Source organism: Nothoprocta perdicaria, unplaced genomic scaffold (assembly GCF_003342845.1).
Source record: "Nothoprocta perdicaria isolate Ctin4 unplaced genomic scaffold, notPer1 scaffold_51, whole genome shotgun sequence".
NCBI lineage: Eukaryota > Metazoa > Chordata > Aves > Tinamiformes > Tinamidae > Nothoprocta > Nothoprocta perdicaria.
In genome coordinates, this window is record NW_020455766.1 from 1,836,907 (window position 1) to 1,864,367 (window position 27,461).

General features: G+C 38.1%; 1 protein-coding gene across 7 annotated transcripts in view; it reads left to right on the top strand.

The window, feature by feature from the left end:
• Positions 1 to 27,461, top strand: part of NRXN1 (neurexin 1) — a 592,551-nt gene that overhangs the window by 392,786 nt on the left and 172,304 nt on the right. For all 7 annotated transcript variants that reach the window (XM_026048048.1, XM_026048049.1, XM_026048050.1 and 4 more), the window contains one exon: positions 14,298 to 14,479. In XM_026048048.1, the coding sequence (XP_025903833.1) occupies positions 14,298 to 14,479 (182 nt within the window). The remainder of the gene's footprint in view (positions 1 to 14,297; positions 14,480 to 27,461) is intronic.

Consider the following 27,461-nt stretch of genomic DNA (forward strand, 5'->3'; position numbering starts at 1 on the left):
ACATTTTCATTGCTGCTATTAGTTCTAAAAATTCACTTTTTGTTAGAGAAAGTTCAGATTCCCCTAGGTGTTGATTTTATGAGAGTATGAAACTCTCAGAAAGATTCCTGATCATGAAATTTACATTAATGACAATTTTCTTCACTGATAGGAGTCTGTATATCACACATTTAAAGAAATCAAGATTAAGTCTACAAAAATCAATGGGGTTTAATAGCAGTTAATAGCAATTACTGTTTAAAGAAATAGCCATGTATTTTTCCTTGCCATTGCGGCTTAGGTTTAACATTTCATAAACAGACAAAATTCTGATAAAAGTAGATGAGTCTGGATTTCTCCAGAAAATGCTGCTCTTCTGGGATTCATGAAAATAATTTTTCTTCGTTGAACGCAGCAAGGCATCATATTTTATTTACCAGAAGGCAATTTGAAGTTGCCATTCCTGCTTCCTCAGGGTGCAAGGAGCTAGTAAAGCTTAAGGACATGGATGCTGAGCCTCAGCTGCAGGGTTGTGTGTTTCTCTAGAGGGAAAGCTGCCCCATGGTTGTGAGCGCTCCTCACAGTTTTTGTCACATCTTCAGAAACCAAATGGTTCATTAAAACTCTTGCAGATGAGCATTAGAAAAAAAGTGTTGATACAGTACTGATGAAGGGGGAAATAGAGAATGACTCAAGCCCTACTTTGAGCACCGAATTGCTTTATCCCAAGTAGCCTCATTACAAACAGTTGCTTGAATATTTGTACTGTTCAAGGTCAATAAGAACAAGAAATGGGGCTTGTTGATCAGATGAGAACTTCAATACTTTATTTTAGAGACAAAGGCATATATCAAGTTTAGCTCTGAAATTCATGCATTTTAAGGTCACAAGGCTAACTGGAAGGTTCAATTAGAAAAAAAAGAAAAAGAATAATTAAAAAAATTGTTTTTAAAAAGGCAGTAATAAAAAAAGGTGCAGAAAGTGCTTCAGCTTTGAAAAGGGTAAAAGATGTGCAAGGACTGATTAATTTATTTTTTTCTTTTTAATGATGACTATTTTTATCTAAGATGTCTTCAGCCCAATAATGCATAATAGAATGGTGCATAATTGAGCATGGCAGGCGGGGACCATTGCCCTCCTAGAGTTAAGGGTGCATTTAGTGTTTCTGTTGCAGTCTGGGCTGTTTTATGAGCTAGAAGGTGGCTATAGCAATTGGTTCCAGGCTGAAACCCATCTTAAGAGATTGAGACCTGAGATCATGGGTTATATTTTTAGAAATATATTCTGGGAATTACTTAAACTACTGTGGTTTGGTTATAGTGTGCTGTGTTCCCAAGGCCCCCGTTAAGGCCCAGAGTTGCATTTAAGGCATTTTTGCACAAACAGGCAGGTAGATGCAATTCGCAGGGAAGTAGTTGGAAGCGACCAGGCAGGACCTTGCTGCTGCCCCCACATCCATGGGGACTACATGGAAGATGAAGAACAACAGGCCAAAAAGGTCTCCCTGGGTGTTTCAGCCAGGAGCCAGGATGGTTAAAGCATGGTCAAAAGGTAAAACAAGGAACAGGACACATTGCTCTCCATGTTCTCCCCTTGTCCTCTCCTCCCCGCACAGCCCCAGGGGTCATTTCTGGCCCAGGCTGCGTCATCAGCATCTTATTTTGTGGTGGAGCAGGACCCTTTGTTAGGATGCGTCTGAAAAGGCTGCTTTAACATCTGCTGAAGAGGCCTCACAGAAGGAGGCCTCGTTCTTCTCTTGCTTTGGCTTTCATTCCGAGGTTACTGCCATTATTTTGTTGGGAGTTACTGCTTGCTTGGGCTGCAGAGCAGTAGGTTCGGGTTGGTGTTGCCTGCAGTGGGACTGCACCTCCCGAGAGCTTGTGCTGGCCCTGCCCGTGTCTTGAGCACAAGGATGTTTATATACCCTTGCCTCCCAACAGCGTTGTACCAGGCCCAAGTAATAGCCTTTGGAGCAAAAAACTGAGCTTCACCCTGATGTACTTTTCTGAACTATTATTTTCCAAAATGAGCGTGAAAATAGTTTCTCTTTCCATGGGCATGAGATGGTACTGTTGCATTTGGCCGGAGGCGTTTATGATTTACTCTACAGCGCCAAAACCAAGTTTATAAAGAACTTGTGAGAGCCTCTGGATATTATTATCTTGCTACTGGAGAAAGATGCCAGCTAGGAAGAGACACTATTTTTATATACAGAGAGTCATCGGTATATGTTTTTATGTTAGGCTGTGTTTCTAGAAATGTTTGCCTTTTCAAACTGTCATATGGAATATCAAAAAACTTCTTATGCTATGTATTAATTCTTGCAAATTGCTTGCCAATTTAATATCAGTAGCATCTAAACAGTAAGTAATTGCTTATGATAATGAGTGCAAACGAATTTAGTGGAATATGTTAATATTCACAGTGCACTTTAGAACAGCGGGGTATTCCAAAAATACTACTCTCTTGTTTAACTGCAGCCTTTAGGTTGCGTTGTTACTATAAATGCTGGCAAAGTCATCCCAGAGCCAGCCTCTCGTTTCATAGCCATCTTGCTGAGCCTCAGCCGGCACGAGCAAGGAATATGCAGTGTCCTTTGAGAACCAAACAGGATATGAACAAAACCTTCTAGAGTTAAATAATGATTCTTAATTTCTGATTGGGGTTTACTAGATGAGCATTTATATGACAGGCAGAGGGCCTTCTTCCCCATGTGAACTGTAAAATTTAATTTAAAAGATTTCAAGTCTAATGGTATGCAACTACTTTTTTAATCTTAGGGCATCTTTGATGGGTTTAATTTTTGTGTGAAATGTAGAAACTTGCGTATAAACAGAAGCTCCCTGCAAATGTGTGAGAAATAGCCTCAGCTGATTCTGAAAAGGACCTTTTTAATGCATTGGCATAACCTCCCTTTTGTTGGGTATTCTTTTTTTCTTGTTTATTTTGGATTTTTTTGCAGACTTAGACAAACACTTATTGAAAAGTGGGTACATCTCTGCACAGAATAATTTTCTGATTTCCACATGCAGCATTATTACTACTATTAGTATTATTACTAGTAGTTTTCTTCAGATCTTTTTATATGTTACTGTAAAGTGTTTTGTTAAAGTAAGGTTTCCCAAACTGTTGAAGACGGATCTCCATTTCTGTAAAATAAAAGCAGTCATAATTTCCTTGAGCTAGAACATCGGAAGTGAAGGGCCTACACAGAATCAATGTTCTAATTAAACTAGGTTAGTCTCCAGAGTGTGGTAACAGCTCACTTTCCATGTGTCCACAGATGAAGTAGGTCATAGCTCGGAGTGCTGGCATGTGAAATATCATAGCTGACACTTGAGTTAGTCCCTGTTGAGACGAATGAATAGCTGCAACTCAGAGCCTTTGTGTCAAGTTCCTTCCAAACACCATTAAGGTAGTCAGTGGTTGAGCCATGTTCGCTAATTGCTCAGCTATGTAAAACAAATAGTGAAGAGCATAAGATGATTATTTGTCACTGCAGCTCTTTTTTTTTCTCTGAAGCTGGCAGTGAATTGTTGCTTACAAACAAGAGCATAAGGACTTTTCAAAGAAGAATGATAGCAATTATCATAATGGCAAGGCATGTTGCATTTTTGTGCCAGACTACAATTGGAAATGTGTTATGTGGCAGGACGGTATGTAGTAGAAAAAAAGTGAATGGCCCAATTTGTCTGGCCTCTGTTCACTTTTACTGTAGCGGTCTAATCACTCTTAAGATACAAATTCTACTGGATTTACTTGTTCCTCTTTTTTTGCACTGTTTTATGTGCTAATTTGGTAATACAAATAAACTCAAATGTCCCAAAATTGATCCTTGAGACAGTGATCAGAAAGTCTTTCCAGGTGGAATATCAGCTGTAGCTGATTTTGTTCATAGTCCTGCTTTTGATCCAATGAGATATTTCTACATCATACTCCCTCTTTGTCTGATGCTATTCGGAAGTCTGTGTATTACTGATGAAGACTAGTCTTACTTTTAAATTTAGTGGATGGTTTATTTGTTGTTACTCTTTGTATCAAATAGATCATGAAATGTGGAGTTCGCTCACACTCGTAGTGAGAAAGATGATGCTCCAAGGCTGCAGGACTTGCATAGCTGGTCCATCCGTGCTTCCCCTGCCAGAGCTGCCAGCAAGACCCTGCAGCAACCCAACCACTGCTGCAGTGGTGGATCCATGTGCTTCACAGAGGCTTAAGCTGTACTGGTTCAGAGATTTAGTATCACCATTTCGTCTCTTATTTTTGTATTTCAGGGTGTAATGGAACTAAGAAACTACTCTTCCAGTTTTTCTTCAGATATAGCCCATATACATTTTCTTGAAAATGTTCAGAAATGGCATTACTGTTCATACACAACACGGTTCTCTCCGCCTGCTACCAGTAATTAAGTTATTTATAGGAGAGTATGTATTCTGTTGTACACTTTATTCTCCAGTAGCTTGAACAAACTAAAATGATCAAACGTCATTGCACATTTTCCATAATCCAACTCGCCGTTTTCACTAGAGGCTCCATGTCCTCAAACCTCAAAACCCTAGCAGTGCCTTGTTTCTGCTGCAAGTAATCGTATCATCTTGGTTTTTTATACATTTAACATTCTTGCTATGCTTGTATCATGTTTTTTTTTTTTTTTTTTTTTCAGTGAATTTAACACACCAGTAGTTAACAGTACTTTTATTTTCTGCATGTTATGCATTCCCTGTAAGAAAAGTTTTTGCTACTTTTGACAGCTCTGTTAAGACTTCTCTGGAGCAAATTATGAGATGCACAATTTACCAAGTAAGATAATATGTCTTTTAAAAATAACAAACTGGATACAAGAGTAGTAATAAGGAAACCAATGAGAATGCTTTTTGAATGAAACAAAATAAGTAAAGTCTCTAGCCTAGAAATACACTAGATTTGAAGCAAATCTTCTGCCCATTTTAAGATCATTAAATAACTTGTGGATGGACTTTTCAAATGCTTATATCTTCATCTAATCATCTAAACACGTGTTAAGTACTAAAGTGAAGGGGTGATTTTTCAAGGTTACCATGAATGCCACTGTACTTCTGAAAATCAGATGCTTGAATAAGAATGTTGCCTCATACACAGTTTTGCTTGAAATAATGGCATATTTGTTATTTATTGTTACTCTATCTGTGAAAAGCCATTTCTTTTGAGAGATCTCTATAGAGACAAAGCAATCTCAAAGTAATTTTTTTTTTTTTTTTTTTTTGCTGCTGCTGACTTGCGGTGTGCATGAGCATCTGTGCCGAATTACTTTTGTGTAAGATCTGCTCAGATTCTGGTGCAAAAACAGTTTGTTTTCAAGTTACAGGCCTCCTAGTTTAGTCAGCAAGCTTGGAAATGCCAACACCTCAAGTTAGCTGGCTTGCAGAGCTTCTGACTTTTGCCAGGTATCTGTTGAGTATGAAAGGTGCCTGGGCTGGAACCACTGAGTGATTTCACGTAGGCCACCAGCAGATGGTGACAACATTTGGTCTCTATCAACCTGGGTGGTGTTTGAGCTGATATCCCAGTTATTCCATGCTGTTACAAACCCCCTCAGCTAACCAGTCCCTTGACTACATTCTTTTTTTGGTATGTTGGCTCAACTAATAAGCCAACATAGGAAGCAAATCAGTGGACTGTGCGGTCCCATCATCTCACAAAGGCAGGTACCATTTATTTTAATAGAATTTACTGTCACAGTGGTTAAATCGCCATCTCGGGCCTTGACGCTTCCTAATGTCAGGGGTGTGGGAACCAAAACAGTCCTGTTGTCTTTCAGAGCACTTGAGTTTACTGGTTTCATTCTTGAGTTTGATAATGCCTTTATACCTATCATAAAACATGTATTTCATCTCATGGCTTTCTTGCATGTGTTTCCCAAAAAGCAGATTCCACTTCTCTAGATACTATTCAAGAAATTTATCTTTTACTATATGTTGCCAAGCTCGTAGGAGGAATAAAACCTACCCTTATTTGTAGACATTTGATTTTTAATTTCCATCTGACTTTTTGGAATGCTTTCAGAGTCAGACACGTATCCTTGTTACCTTTAATAGTGTTATAATGGATTAAAATGTTTCATGTTGGCTGCAATATGACATTTAAAGTAGTTTTTCATTTCAGAAATACATCATTTTCTAACCATCCACATTACATAAAGGGGCAAAGCAATAATGGGGAATTACTTGGCTTACATTTCATACAGAAATGTTCTAAATTCATTTTGAACAGCTATCTGTATTGAAAAAGTATTAGGTAATAGGCAGCAAGTAAAAATATTTGAACTAGGAAATACTGGAGATAAGCAAGAATGGTTTTTTACCAGGGTCTATCAGAATTGCTTTTAAAAGGCTATATCCTTTCAGAAAGGAAGTCATAGCTTTTGGCTAAATGAAAATGTGGCCAAAACAAACCCAGAACATTTTATTGTGGGCATTTCAAAGATGATCACAATAATTTTGTAGAACCAGTGCCTAAATATTATCAATTCTATAGGCATTTTTAAAATTGACTCATATTTTCTTAATAAGCCAGATAAACAGATACTCCAATTTCTACATTATTTTAGCAGTCCCTTCAGCTAGCTATTGCTTAGCTAAAGTCCTTACAAAATTACATTCATTTTAAACACCATTGAAAGTTCTTAGATAGATATATCTACTCAAACTGAGTAGTACTATACTCCAGTTAAGTGATCCAATCTAAATCAATAGAGTCATTCAAGGTCCTATAAAATGCTGCTTGATTTAAATGAAGATATTAGAATCTCATTCCAGTTGGAAAATCATTTTTTCCCCTTTGAAGCGTTGATTTTAACAATTTGTATTGTTTATGAATGATGTGATCATTCAGTAGGAATGATACTATCCTACAATATCACTGTAAAGCTGTGCAATTCTGCTGGTGTACGGATATACACATCTTTTGTGTCATCCCTTCTCACTAGTTTTAGTTCTTTTAAACTCCATTATGTTTAGTTCTTAGTAACCCTATTAAAAAGCAATACAGCTATATGTATTTCTTACAGGTAGGATACACACATGATGTATTTTGGCTTTGTGTATTTCCCAAGAATAGCGAAACTAATGAATATAAAATGAATAGAATTATATATTGTATATTTTTTAATTAAATGGTGCCTTGTTTCTCAAATATTTCCTTGCAGAAACTACAATTTCTGTCTTCTCTTCCTTCCTCCCAGTGCTTTTGGTGGCTCTTGGGCTAACAAAGCACATTGAGTGCATTGGCTGCCCCACCAATAAACAGCTGTCAAATGCCCTACAGGCTGTTGCTGTACAGAAAGCACAGTTTGAGCTCTACAGATTTCTGCTTTACCCAATCACTGCATTTTCATTCAGCTACTAAGAGCTAGCTGTGTCTGAAATTTCTACCTCTTCCTCTTTCAGATTTGGCTGAACCTGGATTGAAAAGTCACTAGGGGTTGAGCATGGACAGTGGATGTGTGTTGCAATTGCATAAGCTTCTTCTCTGTAGAAGAACTTAATAAAAATAGGAACTTCACATTTAAAGCTGAGAAACTGAAATTCCAATGACAGTTGGAACTGCAGTGGGATAAATTTTCTCCCACTTTCTTATGGCAAGCAGTGTACAGTATAAATGATGGGGTATTATCAACAAAGATACACACCAGGAGGGTGTGTATAGCAGTGTTAATGTTTAGAGGGTCTTAAATAAGTTTGACATTTTCCCTGCATGGACAAAGCAGTTCTGTCTTGCATTAGTGACATATTTGAATTGAGAGAGCTGTGACATGACTTATTTAACGGTGAAGCATTCTGCTAAGTTCTCAGCAAATTCAAGGTCTCCACTTGTAATCTCTTTTTCCCCTCCCTGCACTGCAGCCAGGCTGAAGAGTCTCTTCACTAATTTGTTTGATGTTTGAAGGCTGAGGCCCTAGAACCAACTTGGCAATAATCAGTATAGATGACTTCATATAATGCCTCTTACTGATGCAGTGATAAAGGAGTTGAGATTTCAGTCCTTAATGCTTCAGCGGACTCTGGCAGTGCAGAGTGGAAAACCTTCTGATGCCCTGACTCAAATAAGAATTTTAGTTTGAATCAGGCCACGTTTCAGTCCAAGTGCCCGAAGGCAAAGGTGGAGATGTATTTTTGTTAGTTTAGCCAGTGGCAGGTCAAGCACTCTTTAGGTCAAGAGTCTGTTATCAGGAAGTCAAATTGTGGGAAGACCCTAGGGGTCCTTGAAGACAGGTGAGAATACTGTTGTGTCACCTACAAAGGATTTTGCAGATGATGATACCCTCCTCATCTGGTAGTCATAGACTGGATGAAAGGAGGAGTAAGAAAAGGTAGCGAGTGGTTTTCTTGTTTTGTTCTTTTGTTTGGCTAGTTGGTTTAGGGAAGAGGTAAGAGAGAGACACGGTGCTGAGCTGATTAAGCTACCTGTAGCAGCTGTAGTGGTCTGAGGTAAAAACTTTGTTTCTGTTACTGCCTTGAATCTTCAGAAAATGTCACTGTAAAGGCCAGGATGCTCAGCTTGACTTCAGACTGTGTGATTCTGTTCTTGCCCAGACCTTTATTTTGAGACAGCTCTTGGGGAAGACAGCTGAACTCTGCACAGATTTTTTTTTTCTTTATATATAGATCTCTATCAAGTTTATATTTGGTGTTTTGAAACAAACAAACAATCAAAAAAGATGAGGCCAGGTCTGATGAGGCAAATTGTGGTCTCTGGAGTGGTTTGGATAGAACCCAAGATAATGCAATGTAGAATTGTGTTGGCATTAATGTTAGTTGTACAGCATGGTTTCCCCTTATCAAGGATAGAAGGCTGGATCTTGTCTTTATCCTTCTACTACTGATATTGACTGATTGACAGACAAACCTCAAGAAGCAGCTGACAGCAGCAATGAAATGAGGGCTGTTCTGTTTCAGCATCTTGTACGTGTTGGTGATAATGCTTTCTTGATTAATTATTATAAATAATAAAATACTTATAATTATAATAATTATTAATGATATTAATTTTAATAATATTAAATAATAATAATTTTTATAATTAATTAGATAAATAATTTTGGTGAATTGTTGTGTATCTAGGGATTGAGTTAACTGAGCTCATATTCATATGGTTACCATATGAGTAAAAACTAGCTTCTCAACCATAATTTTTAAGTCATGTCCCATGCTATGAAATAGGCTCCAATTCTAGGTTACAGCCAGTGCACTATTAACATACTCAGAGACTACAGCTGCCTGCAGTATTGGAAGTTTGGAGATTCAGCTTGCAGCAGCCACTGTAAACAAAATGTGGCCTCAGACTTGCTAAAACCCTGCAGATTGGCAGAAAAATGGAATTCTATAACTTACGTCTGGCAGAGAGATGTGGGTCCTGCAGAAAGGTGGAGGTTGGCAGGATGGCATTTTGAGTAGTCTTTATTTTCATCAGTATCTTTATCTGAAGTAGAGATCATTAAAGAGGCTATTCATAACCAGACCAAACAAAGGGCTTTATCAGGTCTAGACCCCATGTACATGCACCAGGATGGCAGAGGAAGCCTGCCTGGAAGGAGACACCGTTTCTCTGTTCTTATCTGCAGTACATAATCCCTGCATTTTTCTTTTCTTCTCTTTCTTTTTCTTTCTTTTTTTTTCTTTTTTTTTCTTTTTCTTTTAAAGCACAAAAGCTCCCTTCACCCCTAAAATGTCCAAGCTTTTTGAAGACTTACTGTCAATGATCCCTTTCAAAAATATCTCCTTCCACATCCCATAAACCTCTCTTGTTCTCAAGTAAATCATTCTTTGACAAGCTTGATGTAATTATTGCAGTGCAATTACATGCTCCTGCCCAGGTCGGTGGGGAGAGACTGCACCGGGATGTCATTGTTAAGTGTTTAGTTGTGTCCAAACTTTAGGTTGAAATATTTCTTTCAGCAGCTCTTCTTTTCTTCTTCCCATGGTTAATCTTAATGGCCATGCCCTTCTCATCTCAACCCTGTGGCATGTATTTTCTGATCTGTGTAAATAATTAATAACACTTAAATCAGAGTCTAAGAAGAAACTCAGTAAAGGGTTGTTTTTTAATCTACCAAACTGTTAATTTTTAAACAACTTCTTACCCCCAACCCCCAGCAAGGTCATGTTTTAGACCTCAAGCATTTGCTTCTCTACTTACATCAAAAAATGTGTACAAATCTATGTATGGAAAATTCTGTGTATTTTTCTGAAATCTTAGCTAAGTGCAGGATGAAAATATGAAGATGAAAGACTAAAAAGAATTATTAAATGGAGATTCATATGGTCCCTGAACACAGGAAGTATGATTAAAATACTTTCATACAGATGTTTGTGAGTATGTCTATATGGAGATTTATATTGCAAATGCTTCACTCTTGGTTATTAACAGTAACTGCACAAATAGTCTCACTGGGTTCAACGGGTTTATCAATGCAAGTAATTACCTACCTGTGAGAATAAGAGGGTTCACAATCTCTCCTGAAATGAGTGAAGTACTGGTAACAGAGAGAAGGAAGAAAATTACATTATTGGATAATTTCTTGTTATAGCCAGTAATGTTTACCCTCTGCATTTTTATAATAGCTAAAAATAGTCATAGCGTTAATGAAAGGGCAGCTAACAGTGCTCAATTTTGAAATTTAAACACTTCAGTTGTTAGGTTTCCAGCAATAATCTGGTGAAATCATAGCTCATTGGGCTCTAGAGTTCAATAAAACCATCACTTTCACTTGATCAGCATTTGAAACCTACCATTTCCATGCTGAAAATAAACATTGTTACTAGTGCTATAAGGGAAAATGGAATTAGACACATAACCCTTCAGTGTAATATATCTTGAACACAAAATTGGGATGAATATGAGGAAGGTAGAAAGCTGTGGCTTTGTTGCTTGATTTGAGCAAACTGTTGAACTCCATCAGATTTGACTTTGCAGCAATAAACATTGAAAAGCTTTGCAGTGATACACAATAATAGATACAGGAAATGGGCACTAAACAAAATATTCATCTGTTCAGTACTGTATAGGTAAGCAGATGTCCTTGAGTTGCTGCCAGGCTGTGCTGAAATGAATACACTATTTCATAAAGATGAATTTTGCAAACAAGTAGGGCTTGAGAGACCCAGGCCATTAAAAACCATTACTGCATCTTGACCACTGGCAGTTTGTTACAATAGGAGCTCTGCTTTCACAGTGAAGGATTTCAGATAGCTGCATGGACGCTTTTCCCTAAACATTGTATGGAGGCATGGAAGCATAAGGAACTATGCAGTGAATTCTGCAGCTGAGAGATGTAACTGGCTTGTTACAAACTTGCCTACTTAGAAGTGCTGTGCTGATGGCATTGCTATTCTTGACATTCTAATTGTGCTGCTTTCAATTCTCTTGAGATGATAAATCCCAAACAACACAGTGCCATAAGCGGAAAAAAAAAAAAGATGACTGGTTTTCAGTGGCGGTGTGCTGAAAGGATGGCAGAGACACTACAAGGTTTGTCAGAGAGCATAAAAGCCTTTGTGGAGCAAGTGAATTAAGTTTCCTCTGTTGTTTCTCAACCGATCTGAAACTGATAGTAAGCAGGGTGTTTTTGAACAATCACAAGGTTTCTAGCCTTTAATAGTTAATGGGAGGTTGGCCTGTAAGCTGAGATCAATCCCAAAGTAATAAATTTTACATTATTATATTTGTCTTTCTTGAAATATAAACACTAGAGGACCTATTCTCAAATGGCTTCCGACCCATTTTTTCATAATTAATACAGGAAATTCAAAGAACGTGACTGCCTGAGTTGCTTAGACAAAGGCAGATCTGTATGCATCAACACATTAATTAGCCTGTTACCAGACACTCCGCTAGTATGAAGAGCTACAAAACAGACAGTTATGAAGAAGGGAAAGCTTTGACCTAAGAAAACATAAACCACATGTTGTTTTAGATAAAAGATAAGAATTTGTAAAATGTTAATGTTGATTCCAAGTCGTTTAAGATCTGCAGCAAGATTTATCTTGCTGTACTACTGTTGACCTTGGCATCATTGCAGCAGTAGCATTCAATAGCTTGTTCTTCATCTGTTTATTTGATGAGCAGGACTTGGCCAAGAACTAACCAATATTACCATTGCCTAAGAATATCAACAGAATTATTTAGATCTGGAGACCTATTTTGGGGTCATTATATTCAGTATAAATATACCACTATTTGGCAGGCTTTTTCTTTGTCTTCTTTATTCGGTAAACACATCTGCTACAAGAAAAGGAGAATTATGTCCTCCCACTTAAATCTTATGTGCTTTTTTAACAGAATCATGTGTGACACTGAAGTGTAGAGAGTTGTTTTTCCTAGCCTTCCTCTGGTTTATTACCAGTGGGAATTCATGGTCTCACATGGTATTTTATGAAGTCAGCAAAAAGACTGTCACTGATTTGAATGATCAAGCCTTCAGTTTTTCAGGAACATTGAGTAAACCCTTTTATGAGGGATATTAATTTGTCACTATCCAAAGTCTGTCGCTTCACCTTTGGCTCAAGATTTTAAGCCACTGCTAGGTAGCAAAGACAGAAACTTTGGGACCTTCCATCAGAGGTGATGCTGCTGTCATGGCTTTGTACTGCAGTGCACTAGTCCTGGCTATTCAGCCATCCTTGCTTAATAGTGTGCACTGGAAAACTGCCCATTTCTCAGCACTGTGTATGGGAAAACTGGGATGGGCTGGGAGAGAGGGAGGGAGAGTAGATTTTGTCACACAGATCCCACAACCATACATTCTTTGCCTGGAACCAAGCCATTGTATGGCACAGTCCCTATCTTCACTGCACTTGCACAACTCCTTATAGTGATGATAAACTCTCTGTGTGTAATGGGAATTTTAGATCTGTTGCTGTGCTTGTCTTTAGTTAAAAAAAAAAAAAAAAGAAAGAAAGAAAAAAAGATGGACAAGTTTTCCAACCGCACATGCAGGTTGACATTTTGCTGTATCGAGAGAAAAGCTACATGGTTTATTTGAAGCACAGTGCAATTATAGTGTTGATTTAAAATGAATTTTATAGTTTTGAGTACTATGCAGAATGCATGAAGTATTTAAAAATTGATGGTATTGGAAAAAAAAATGAATGAGATGGCAGGCAGGTAATTTCATAAAGAAAAATGAAGATACAAGGTATCTTTTCAAAAGGACCAATAACCTTTTTATTTTGAGAAAGATACAAAGCAATCTCCACAGTAGAGTAAGATTTTGAGACATGGGAACTGAAGGAGAGATGCACTCTATGCAGCACTTCTTGTTTTAAAGTTAAAAAAAATCTACATCTCTTTGGGTTTTAAAACCTTTTGTGTGTTCACGTAATTGCTGGTCAGAAAGAAAGCATGAAAATGACAACTTTTCTTACAATGTGATGCATGTAGTTCTTGTGTGGACCTGGAAAGTATGTAATGAGAGTATTTGGTGAAATAAACTGTGTTACATATAGTAAAACATAAGCTGAGCCAGCCTAAAACAGCTTGTATAACTAGACATCCATATTTACCATGCTCTAGCCTCTTTCCCTAATTTTTACCCATCCTTGCAGAAGAGAAGAGCACAGAGCCTGATCAAAATGTATGCTTTGCAAATTTTGAAAATAATATATAAAGATTTCCACTCTTGTAACTTGTATATTAGTATTGATGGCAAGTAAGCAGTTGCTTATTTAGCTGCAAGATTTATATCTTTTTGTCCTGGCATGGCAAGAAAAACATGTTTCTACCCTGTCATTTGTTACCTCCATCTGTAACAAGCTGATAAACCTTAGACCTTTATAAGGCATAACAGAATATATTCCTTAATACCTTGCTTTGCTGGGTGTGATGATGCATCATATAGTGTGTGGTATTTTCATTGAATAAACCCACGTTGATGTGTGGAGCTACATTTGTTGCCAATCTTGGGATTACTGGAATTCCTTGATTTCTCCTCTGTGTAGGCCTAGTTTGGAAAGCGCTGGGCTTAACTTTAAGGATGTTCTTACATCTCTATTCAAGAGAGATCTTATTTCTGAATAAGAGCCATGATATTTTAAGTAGCTGAACATGCAATTAAATTATATGCTATTGACTGCATTACATAAAAAGCACTAATATTTAGTTTATTGCTGATTTTTAAGAACTAAAAGCTGCTTAATGTTGAAGTAAAGCCTTGCCTTATTTATTTAGTTCTTTATTTTTGAATCCTCTGTTACAAGAAAACATCTTGATCTTGTAGAGCACATACTTGGCATATTGGTTTACACTGGTACAAGGATCTAATTCTCTTTATTTCTCTTTTACAGCGGGAACAACATATATCTTTAGCAAAGGTGGTGGACAAATCACTTACACGTGGCCTCCCAATGATCGGCCAAGCACTCGAGCAGACAGGCTGGCAATAGGGTTTAGTACTGTTCAAAAAGAAGCTGTGTTGGTTCGAGTGGACAGTTCTACTGGGCTCGGAGATTACTTAGAGCTGCATATCGTAAGTACTTCTAAAAAATGCATGCTATTCTTTATGTCTTGACTGTTCTTGTAGCATTTGTTTTGTTTTTAATCTAAGTACAGCAGTTTGTTAATTAACCTTTTAGGGTCAAATGTGAATTAGATGATAATGGCCTGTAGCATTCAGTGCTGTACACGTTTTCAGCCGTTCTCAAAATGCCTCTTGCTTGATATGGTGTCACCGTATATGGCTTTTCAATTAAAAGTCACATTGTAGTACCTGTACAGATATAACAGTTTACTGCAATCTAATTACATAAAGTGGGATTTAGCAATGTCACAGGAAGGTGCATTAATTCTGGAGGATTTAATCTGGAGCCTGTTGGGGGAATTTCATTGCACCACAATTGACTGTGCTCCTTCTTAATGCTAGAAGTTATCCTGTGATTTTGCCATTGCTGCGTGATGATAAATCTTAGGCAGAAAGCAAGCTTGTCACACTGGGAAGTCTAAAAAAGTAATTTCAGCTGCCTTAAAGCAAATAACTAGCTATCAAAATTGAAAGCCTCTGGATTTTTACAGCAACATAAATAAATGATCAGTTGAGATAAACTTAACTAGGGCAGTATAAAAATTTGTTGTTTAGATTAATCTCAACTTTGCTAATGGACTAGCTTGATTTTGATTTAAAAATCTTGCTACTTTGAGAACTTGAATAGTTCCTCTTGAAAGAAATTACTTATTGATCTCCAACCAATTACACTCTTACCCTCAGAAAACATTCTGCAGTGATCATTTTCAAATCATAAGGAGCAGCACTACTAAATTAGGTGGAATTATGGCATTCAGTCTTCCTAGGTTCCTTATTTCTGTAAAGGCAGTCTTGCATTGTGGACCAGTGTGATTTTTTTTCTGACTTCAGTAAACAAAGAAAGAAGGCCTTAAATGGAATTCAAAGGCTGTCTATACTCTCTTACTTTGAAATGCATGAAAAAAATATCTAGCTAGTATAGCACAATCTTAATTTAAAAATGGGAACCAAGGAACTTCTTCCAGATGCCAGAAAAGTTGAATGCTCACATTTTTCAAGGCAAGTTTTGGGTTGCTGAAGAGAATATAAAAAATTGCTTTGCAAAGCCAAGGTTTACATCAGGTGCCTAGCCATCAGGTGCATGTTTCTTTGCAACCCAAGACCAGTGTGCACTGTGGAGAGCACTGTTGCTTTCTTCTCACAGGTTTAACTGTTTTTCAGGATACTTTTAAAAATGCTTTTCTGTAGATTTGATGTATCTGAAATTTTATCAAAGCAATATTTGTGCAATCTTCTGTTGAGCCTTTTTTCTTTTTAATTTTAAAACAAAGCAAACAGTGATAATTAATTTTGAGTTTGAGATAAAAGTGCAGAAATCATTGCCAGGTCGTAAGTGGTGTTTTTCCCAGAATTGCTTATACCAGTGCTGTACTAGCAGATAAAAGTCAAAGAATAATTGAGTGTTTTCTGTGATTATAAACATTACCAATACAATAATGATGGGAAAAAATAATAAACTATGCTTTACCAGTCTTTTGAAACTTCTGTGAAGCAGGAAAATGACTTTTAGCAACGTCCTCCAACCTCCTCCCCCTGCTTTGGCAGGAGACTTTGGGAACCTCCAGGGAGCTCACTCAGGTTCAGAGCAAAATCCATGATAACTTTGCAGAAATTTCCCTGGAAGTGAAGTGTGACCTTCTGAAACTTCCTTGTCTTAATCATTCCTTTAGAGTGGAGATAAAAAGAGGATTGATGTGAAATCCTGACACATTTCAAAAGGATTTTTGAGAGTAGCCAATGTTAGATAAAGCTTGGAAATGCTGGGATATAATTTCTCAGAATCTATTTAAGGTAAGGATTCTATTCAAGAGGAAGCTGGAAGGGAATATTTTCAGAAGTGCTTATGTTATCCAAGAATGTATCCCTTTTTGAAGTCAGGGGAACTTGTAGGTACTTCTGAGAATCTTACCTGAGGTCTGTTTTAGCTCAGCATGATCTTGTGAAACATCATGGTTATAAAAGTGAAGAAGAGCATAGAAATGGAAAGGCCAACCTATATGCTGTGTTTGAAAAATAGTTTTATTGAAGTTTATTTTTTTCAGTAGCTGGCAGATTTTGTGTTAAACTAGCTATTATAAAGGTAAAAGGTAGATTGTGTCACTCAAAACTTCTATCTTTCACCAGTGTTGAGATATGTCTAAGAATGGCTTATCTATTAAATAACCAGAAACATGTTTAAGTTCTGACTAGTAGAAGAAAAAAAACTGTAATGAAGGAAAAACCTAGTTCTGCATGTTCTTTTGCATGCACCAACTCATATCTTTGTATAATGAATATGCACGAGCATTTGCAGTAAATGCCTGTGTACATTTAGATGCACTATGCATGGATAACTTAGCTCTATATTATGCCAACTATAACATTATAACAAGTCTTTTCTTGTCTAAGGTTTAATTATCTTGGGGTTCAGTTTTACAGTATGATGGGAACTGGTTCTTTTGTGTGTTACGGAGCTCCCATGTTATCCAGCTCAGATCCTCTCCGATGGCAAAATCTGATGTGTGATGATGACAGGTTCAAATTGTATGGTGGCAAAGAACATTTGTAACTACTGCTTTGAGTTAAAAAGAATCTTTGAATCATAGACCTCATAAAGCCTTTACTAACCCGCTGGGGAGGGCGCTTATTTGAGATGTTTCAGAGCAGAGACATGAGATAGCTTCCTCTCAACCTTCTTCATTCCAGCAGTGGAAGAAGAAATTACAGGTTTGATTATGTTACTTTAATGTGTGCTTGCCCTCCTTATTATTCTGTTTACTTAAAGACGATGTAAACCTAATAATGAAATCAAGCTCATAACAAATTCTCATTTGGAAAATTGCTACTTGATCATCTGAATCACAGCTTTAGTGTTAGGTTAGAAACATAGTTATTTAAAGTAATCATTTAACCTCCCAAAATAGCCATTGTTAATATGGGAAGCACATAAAATAATGTGTAGTCTGCCTTGCTACCAGATGCTCAACACTTCCAGTGCAAGTCTTTTGAATTGTGAAATAGATTATTATAAAACTCCACTGTGCTGTAGCAGCCCCGATGTGTAAGTATGAGGTATACACATCCTCGTGCTTTAAGAAATTAATGTTAATATGATTTAGAGATCCTAAGATGTGGCAATTAGTTTTCCCAGCTATCACTTGACTTCAGTTATGGTATTTACTTCGGAAGTGACACAGTCGCCTGTGCAGTCCCTGTTGGGAAAGCTACTTGCAGAAGAAATAGACATCACGCCTAAAAGTCAAACTGTCTGCTTTTTCCACTGCTTCCTTCTCCTGTTGATGGATAATAGGAAAGACAGCCCAGAGAACTACTGTAGTCCTCTGTTTTTTCCCTCTTCTCTTGGCATGGCCCACATCCATCTCCATGCCAAGCGGGAAAAGGCAGCAGCCTATTCATGAAGTGTTCAGGTAGTCATACATGCACTCCAGGGCTTGTTTTTTTACAGACTTTGAGAGCCCTTAGGCAGTTGTCAGTGATTCCTGTTCCTAGCTGGGTTCTTTTTTCTCTTCCCATACTCTTCTCCCAAGTCATTAGATAGAAGAGCAGAAATGTGTGTGTCATTGTCTTCCACAAGCTCTCTGCTGTCACAGCCTTGTGTTTCCAGCTTTTTTCTAGTGAGGCATAAGGAGAAATTAGACAAAGACACTGCCTTCAAGGACTAAACTCCTTACTAAATTGTTCTTTCTGGCAATGCTGGTAACATAGCAAAGCCACGTTTGTCAGTGTACCAAAACTAGATTTTTCTCTGTTAATGGAGGCAAGAAAGTTAGATTTCCATTGATAGACTTCATCTGCTTTTAGAAATTGTTTTAAGTACAATTTACACCATCCTTTGATCTTCTGTTTTTGAAATGGAAGACTTTAAGTACCGAAGTGCAGTATTTTGTGTGCACGTTAAACAGAGTCTGCAGATTCTATATTTGCCTTGCTAGTGCATTTGTATTGGAATCTGAATGTTTTCAGAGCACAAAACCAATGTTTTTTACTTTATAGTTCATGCCAATTTTGAAATTCAGGTTGGAAGGCTTTTCAGTGCCGAGGCCTCGGCAAGGAATCTTACATCCTTGCATTTCCAGAAAAAACACTTGTAGCTATGTAAGCTAAACTGAGGTAGCCTGTGTTACAACTTCATGCAATTCATAGTGAGTCTAATTAAAAATCTCATGGGTCTGCTAAAATAGGTGATGAGGCGAAGTTTGTTCCGACAACAAACATCCTTATGTGACACTATCAGAAGTGAGAAGGATATGGCATCCAGCATTGCCTGACCCGCTTCCCAGTAAGGCGAGGGATAAAATCCACATGTTTCCAGTAGAAGAAGGGTGAAAATCCTACAAAAGATAGAATACATGTACAACACTTAAAAAAAAAAATCACTAGACTTAAAGGACTACTGAATATGGGGATATCAAGGCAGCAGTTTTTTCTCCCATTATCTTTTATGTTGTTAGGAAAAGTATTCTGAGGAAGTTGAAAGCTGATAAGATTAACACTGGTGGAAAAGTGTGAGGAGCTGTTTTTAAGTAGGTAGTAAAATATTAATTAGAAATGTATGGTATGATTAAGGACAGCCAATACAAATATATGCAATGGAAATCACAATTAATCTAGTATACTCTGATATGCCAATATAATGGCCTTCCTTAAAGCAAACAGAAATAATTCTAAAACCAGATTAAGAGTAGTCACATTCAAAGTAAAACAGGATCAGACCTCTGTGTAAGAAACAAAAAAAGAATGCGAAGTCTGAAGATTAATTACTATTTTCTTTTGACTACTTCACATGTCTTGGGCTAGAAATCAATTGAAAGATTCCAATTGACTTAGCTGTATTTGGACCAATGCCTGCAGAGTTGAATGTACCTTAAGTGAAACTGATAGTAAAAATCTCTTTGATTTTAATGGTTCATATTGGAGCTAATTATTTTTTCCAGGAAGAGTTTAATACCCTTTAGAAAAATATTCCCAGGATAATATTTCTTCTAATACTTGACTTTGAAATATAGAATTCTTCATTTTATACATGTACAACATACAATGCCATCATTCATTAAGGTCAGTGATGGCTTGTATATACATGAAAAGGGAATGATTTTAAAATGTAATGATCACATCCAGGCAAGGTTAAAAAACAGGAGAGCTAAGTTTTAGAGATCTAAGACTGTGAGCACATTCAAGAATGGCTAAAAACATGGAAGCTGCCTGTAGGCAGAACCTTGAAAATCAGGCCTTGAAAATCTTACCAGCTCCGTGGGTCTCAGTGATGCATCTCGGAAGCTCTGGAAAGACTATGGATCTTGATAGTTAGCAGGACTGTGATATCTAACACTCTGCCACTTTGATGCACAAGAAGTTTATTTAAAATTGATGCTACCTAAGCCAGAATTCTGCTAGTATTTGAGGCTGCTTAATTTACTATGCTTATATACGTATTTATGTGTGCTTTTTCAATTTTATGTATATTACTGGGAAGTTTAACTGTTGTGGGCAGTGAGTATTCTTCTCCTTGGGGAACAAAAACAGAGCAACCAGAATATGTGTTAATCCAGAAACTGTTTGAAGAAAAATTACTATGAAAGATTTCTAGACCTGCTTATGAGTTTGAATAATGAAAAGAACTGCAATCAAAAAAGAATAATTTATGAGACTAGATAGGCAGGTGAGAATGCAATTCAATGTATACAAATGTAAGTTAATTAGAATGGGAGCAATGAATTAATCTAGGGAATTTGTGCTAAACGGAGCAATCATTTACCTCACTGATGAGGTTAAAGGCCTCAGTTTGCCAGAAAAAAATAAATGAAATAGTCAAGCCATGCCTTGAAAGTATGCAGTGAAGTTACTGATTTGCATTAGCAGAGAGACAGATTAAAAATCTCTAAAAAGGATTTTAGAATAGAGGATTTAGTGCCAAGCAGCAGTGGTCACTTCTTGCCAGGAATAGAGCGAATGACACGTTAATTCTTAGTGGAACAGGAAAGACTGATGTGTTACTGAGAGGTCAACATGAGGGCTGGATTTTGGCAAGTTGAGGGAGTTGAGGGGCTTGGCTGTGGCTGCGCTGATGGAGCACTGCAGAGAGACATCCTCACGCTGGTGCGGTGCCCCTGCCCGAGCAGCGGGGCAGCTCTGATCTCCTAGTGGTGATGTCCTGCTTGCTCAGCCTAGAAATGCAGTTGAGGGAAGCAGCTCCTTTTGTCTCCTCGCTCTGTCTAGGTATGAATGGAAGTTTTCACTTCTTCCTCTACCAGTTTCATAAATCATTTACGCATCCTGCGCCTTCCATGCTTTTGGGGGAATAAAAGCATCCTTTCCAAAAAGCGTGCTGGATGAGGGTGTCACCACCTGCCCACCTTATGTTGAGAGAAAACTGCACGACCAGTAGGTCCCAAGTTATGCTAATATACCAAGTTATGCTGCTAATATACCATGTACCAGTGGCAAAGCATTCCAGCCCTCAACACTGATGAATCTCTTGAGGAGCTTTCCTCTAGCCAAGCTGTTGAACCTAGCGGAGGGTGTTTACATATTTAAAACATCTACGTGGGTCACACATTTAGGTATATTAGAATCATCCCATAGCGATACAGGAAAAAATGCACATGGTCACAGAGTCATATTAAATATTCTTTTAGGCCAGATGATGGACTCTAGGATCCTTTCCCATCTTGTGTATCTGATGGGTACACTGCCAATGGATACATCCATTGTTTGATCTGCTTAGGATCCAACATTTTGTCATTGCATTTGATGACAAATCTTACTTAGACTGTACCATTGTGAATGGTTCAAACATAGGACTTACAGTCCAACACAAGCAGAGTACATAAATACGAAAAACTCCTTCTGGGGACTTGTAGAATATGATGCTAAAAAGTTTAAGAATAGGTGGATTTGGGGCTGAGTCATATTTTACAAGTAAGTTAATAAGAAAAGAAAAAAGGAATATTGAATCTACCATAAGCAGATACCCAGGAAAAACATATTTTTAAGAGTTGAAGTGGACCTGTTTGGGAGATGAGCAAAAGAGGAAGCATATTTAATTAAAATAAACTTAAAGTGACTCATGACCTCTTCATAAAGTAAGTCTTATTTTTAACGTTATCATTTATAAAACACTGAAGAAGTATCATATAGATTCCTTCCGGTCCTTGTTGCCACACATTCTTTCTTTCTCCCTTTCTCTAAGTTATTTTTCTGTCATGCACTCAAATACAAATTCATGGGACTGCGCCTATTCTGTCTCTTGTTATTGCAGTCCCAGTGCATCCCAGTAGAAGCAGGTGGCAACCTGCAGGGGTCTCAATAATAATATATCCGTTCTTTCCCAAAGAATGGGATATACTGTATAGCTAGAGAAACAGAGAATCCACTATAACTGTAGTCGCTGTATGGCAGCATCACAAGAGCTTTCATTGATCATTGATTAGTTAAGTTTAGTTAAAGAACAATAAGAACAATCGAACTAGGCGGGTGGCCAAAATTAGGAGATATATCCTTAGAATGTCTCTTGTCCAAGCTGTTTATATTTAAAAACACAAGAACATCTGTGACATGCTTACCAACTTTCCAGCTTTGAAAGGGAGGACAGGAGTGTTTGTTACTGATGCACATATAAATAAACAGCCCTTCTTTTTTCTATGGCAGTAGCTTACTCAGTTAACATTATATTCCGCTACTGATATTTTAATTTTCTTCTTGCCTTTTAGTTCACTTCTGTCTTAAAGGATGAAACTATAAACTCTAATTACTTAAATTGACTCTGCCTATCTCAGCTCTCACTGCAGCTTTCTGAATTGCATAATTTCTTGAGCTGGTAGTTATACAATATCATTGTATACAAAGTTTACAGATATGTTAGTAACTCTGCCCTATTTTTTATAAACTTTGTTTTTACAGATTGCTTTGTATAAGAAGAGCTGATGAAGAGTTTAGGAGAATGAAAGAAACATAACATGTTAAGAAATGATTTTAATACATGCTTATTGGGAGAATGAAATCTCTGAGTGACTGAGGATAAGTTTCCAGACTACTTTTGTCCATCAAGCCTATGTGGCTGGTCATACTTGTGTGTTTATCTATTATATATGTTTTGAGGCATATGCTGCTGGCATATTAGGCTAACAAATTAGGTATAAGACATGCCTGGGGTTGCCTGGGCTCAAGACCAAGTGGGATATCTGTGGGCATGATGCCATGAGAATGCCATGAGTTAGAAACTGTTGTTGTGCAGGTCATCAGTGTTTTGGATTAAGAGTTTTTTGAAAAATTAGTGACAGATGCAGGCAATGGCATCACTTTCAGAGTATCCAAGGTGAGGCTTTTAGCTCTCAATGGTAGCTTTAGTAAGCGAGAGTGGCCCTCAGACTACTGCGAGCTATTGAAGGAGGGCTGGACTTGCACAGGACACAGTCAAGGTGCGTTTCTTACAAATATAAACCAGAATCAAAGATCTGACCCATTACCTGCATGGCTTTTGAATTTATGAGCTCTGCGTGGAGGTTAGGATATAGCAACGGCACAAAGTACTAGTGTAGCAGTTTTTCAAGAACATGCAGGATGAACAATATCATTTTTAATATCAGTCAGAAGGATTAACTTATGGATGCAAAACTGGTGTAGGGAAAAAGCACAGCTGACACTTGAGCAGATTCCTATCCTAATCCCAAATAGATCCAACCCCACTCGTTCCATTAGCAATTACTCTGAGGAAACTGCAAAAATATGAGTAAACATGAGTAGGGTCTGCACCGGGCTGGAAAACTCATGCTGGAAGGTGAAAGCTGCAGCAGCAATTTTTCAGAGCTTGCTGCTTTTTTTCTAGGCATTTGTTAAACTAAACATTGCTATTATAGTTAATCACTTTGTGCTAATAAGGAAACCATGTCTTAATGCTATTCTGCTTTTGTGAGATGCTACCTCAATTTTAACTCGTAATTAGTTAATTAGCCCACTTACTGAAATCAGGTTTTGCCCTGTGATGCTTCTGTGTCATCACCAATCTGGAAACCTGTTTTAACATTTAACGTTAATTTGCTTTTTGCCTCCAGATTGTTCTAGCATCCCAGGCCTTCCTCGCTTGCTGCTTTGACCGCTGTGTCCGCGGGGTGCAGCAGTCGTGAAACCACTGGATTTAATCTGGTGTGTCAGGGAACAGGACTGAGCACACTGGGCTTTGTTCTTACTTCTATTCATCTTGGTAGCCAAATTCTTACTGTCTAATTTCACCAAGGTCATGCCAGAAAGGGTGTTAAAACAGGGATTTTAACTGGATTTCTGAAAATTCTTCCCATTCTGTTGCCACTGTTAAGCTCCTCTGTTTTCCACTTGAATCACCCTGTCCCACGAATTTCTGCAACAGCAGCAGACAGGAAAAGGATTTTATGAACGGGTGCTGTCAGTTTTCTGGTGGTCTAACAACTCAGCCAAACATCAGTCAGATTTTCCTGGGAAGTCTTTAGAGAACTTTACAGATCTCTCTGTTCCTCAAAACCCGTGTACGCTGCAGAGCTCCAGCGGGTGCATTACCTCACGGAACTGACTCATCCCTCCCTTGCTTGGTGATAATTACCAAGATTACACTGAATAAGATGCCCAGGAACAGAGGGAAGGCACGCTGCCTTCAGTGCCTTCGGGTTTTGCCAGTTCTGGGCTAAAGTTTCCTGCAACCTTCATCACGTCAGCATGAAACTACTGACCTGCCTTTTGTATCTTGTGCTAGAATTTGTCTCTGTGCTCAGTCAAGGAGCAAATGTAAGCCTGGCTATCCCCATAGCACTGAGTGCTATGGACACTGTTGCCTGTGAAACCCCAGGAATACCATGAAGCCTTAGGATCAGGAGTTCCCTGTGCAGGGAACTGATGCTGATTCTGACAGGGAATTCTCACAACGCCAGAGAGCTCCTGGAGCAAAAGCTCCCAGCCTTTTCCTTGCAGGAAACATATTCAAGACTCACATTACCTTTTCCTTTAGGGATCAGCACAGCAAGCATTATCATCCGTGAAGTTACTTTCCAGTAACTTCTACAATTAAAATAAAAAGTGGAAAGATTATGCTGTAGAGCCGTAATAACCAGTCAGCATATTTGATAATGTCACTGCTGTCGGTATCATATTCAGCACTGTGTTTAATAGCTGAGCAGATGCAGCTCACTAGAGCACCACATGGTACGCAGCAGCAGGGAGTCCCATTTGACAAGTTGGTTTTGTTTTATTCCCTTCCTAGAGCATCCTCCCTGATAATCCCAATTTCTGTAGTCTTTTGAGTCGTTATTCAGCTAGCAGAAAATGGCAATGGGATTCTATGCTGCCTTTTTTTTAATTTTTTTTTTCAAAGCAAGAGTTTTCTGAAATTCTCAGTGCCAGCACTGTGAAATTTCTCATGAAGCTAACTGCAAGGAGTATTTTAATGTAATGTTGTCAGCCCCTGATTTGAAAGGATTTGTTTTTAGCAGGTGGTATGTATCTGCATGCTCATGTTCCTTGTGAGATACCAGCTTTGCTAGGCTTGAGGCAGTGGGTTGGGGTTTTCAAGGGTATCATTTTTTTTTAATTTCAAGGTTCTGTGTTTATATCTGCAAGTCACTTTGCTCAGTGGGCAGTAACTCTTGGTGTAATGGTGCCAGGGGATGCCTCAGTTGCTTGGTGCTTCAAGATTTGCTCTCTGTGGATCAATTCTTAGGAACAGTTTTGTGAGCTACTTTCCAGTCTTCTAATTGCTTGCCTGGAAAAACACCTGATTTATACTCTGAGGCTAAAATAAGATGGCTGCACACTTAATACATTCTAAAAAATTACAGGATGATACAGATTTGGTAATGAAACCCTGGAAATAAGAGTTGCATATTTGCTTCCATGAAACGTAATAAATATGGGAGCAAGACTATCAGCGCTGCAAGACTTACGTTATCCATCCCATATTACCTGGCTCATAAATAAACTGAGAGCCTTGCCATGGTTATTATCTCCTATTGTTTAGTAATATGATGATATAGTTGAGGTTAGGGGCTGCCAACAGCTGAATTCATGGGCAGTGGCTTCACCAGAACTGAAAACTGTCGCAGCTTTGATAAGCGATCACGCTGCTTGGGAAGAGACTGCTTAAGAGTTCCTTTCTTTCTTGTCCTGATCTACGATTTCAATGTGTTGCTGGTAATTCTTGCAGAATTGATTTTCTTTTTTGTTTCTTGCTTTTCACTGCATATTCTAGGGTGAAAAAACATAGGCAAGCCTCGTTGTCACAGCTGTGGTGGGGTACATGATGACACCAAGCTGTGCGAGTGTAGGAGGAGGGGGGAGAGGGGTTGCAAGCACTGTGGAGAACTGATTAAAATTCAAAATGAGCTTGATAAAGTGGAGAGATAGTCTGAAATCAGGAGGAGGAATTTCTACCAAAGGAAAAAAAAAAGGAAAAAAAAAATATGCAGAGTTCTGCACCTATGATGGAAAAATCAAATGCACAGCTATAAAGTGGGGAGTAATTGTGACCCAGAAACAGTTCTGCAGAAAAGACTTGGGAAGTTACAGCTGATTGCAATTTGCTGCAGAAGAGGAGAGGCATCGTCTGGGCTCTACTGGCAACATGTGGGGTGGCAGAGCAGTTAGTTATTTATTTGGTGTGGTGGGAACCTGGCATGGCTTGTTTTCAGTGCTGTGCTTAGGAAAAAGAGGTAGGTAAAGGAGGGAACCTATGAAAGAGCATCAAAACTATGGTTAATGAATGTATTAGAGAGTTGTCTCTGTTTTGTTTATGAATGAGGAGTTAGGGAAGGTCTGACTGGAGAAAAAAAAAGCAATATTAATATATACAGGGTGGAGAGGACTGATTAATTTGTCTTACTTCTTTGTTAAGATAAGGTAAGAAATGGTTTAGCTTGACACCATGTCTGGATGTGGTAGTAAGGCAAACCTTTTCTGTGCTGCTTTGGTTAGCAGTCCAGTGGGTCTTGTAGGCAGGCTTGTTGCTGCCTGCTTTTTCAAATCAGTCTCCCTTCCTATCAGTAGGTTGGGAGATGTTACAGAGACCAGAGCTAAACCTTTGTGCTAAAGGGCTGTGCTTGTTGGTGCTGCTGTGTGAGGTGGCTTCAAGCTTTGCACTCCTGTTTGTGCTGTGGTTTTTACCTGAGAGGCTTAGGAGAAGGAATGATTTTAGCACACACGTAAAGGCTGAGGTGCAAGCACTGGGAGGTTCGTTGTGTACCTTCTTAAATCTATGGAAAAAGAATAAAGTTAGCACTTTCTTTCAACACCTGTTGGTCTTAATGTCATAGGCAAATTGTAAGACTGATGAGAGACTTTAATGCTTTTAACAGATCAGTGATTTAAAAAAAAATTATCTCTAAACAATCATCACAACTTAGGGCTAATACTATAAAACGATGCTACACTCTAAGTGTATACATGCGAGTTTTGACTCTCATATATTTCCCAATTTGTGGGAAATGTGTCCTCCCAATTTGTGTCATAAAATTTCACCAGCTTCTGCTTTTTTTATAATCACAGAGGCAAGTCCTGGATTTACTTCATTACCCTAAAATACTGGAGTTCTCCAGGCTGGTAATAAATGTCCTTTCATTCATCTGGAAGAAAACCAGCAAATGAAATCGCTGTGTCAGGATTCTCGCTTTATCTGGGTTGTATCAGAAATGTTGCTCTCTAATTACTGTATTCATCTTTGCTGCTGCCTGACACAGGTATCATGCAAGAATAGCGATACATTGACAAGCTCATTATTTTAGGACCTCAGAGGCATTGGTCACAAGCACTTTTGGTTTACTGGCAAAAGTAATTGGTTCCCTATAGCCATTTATTTATTTATTTATTTTCTCTCTCCTTCCCTCTCCTTTCTCTCCCCCCTCACTGCAAATGTTGTTGAGAGATTCATGCCGTATTTTTCCTACACGATACGATAATGTTAAAAATCTAGGCTGTG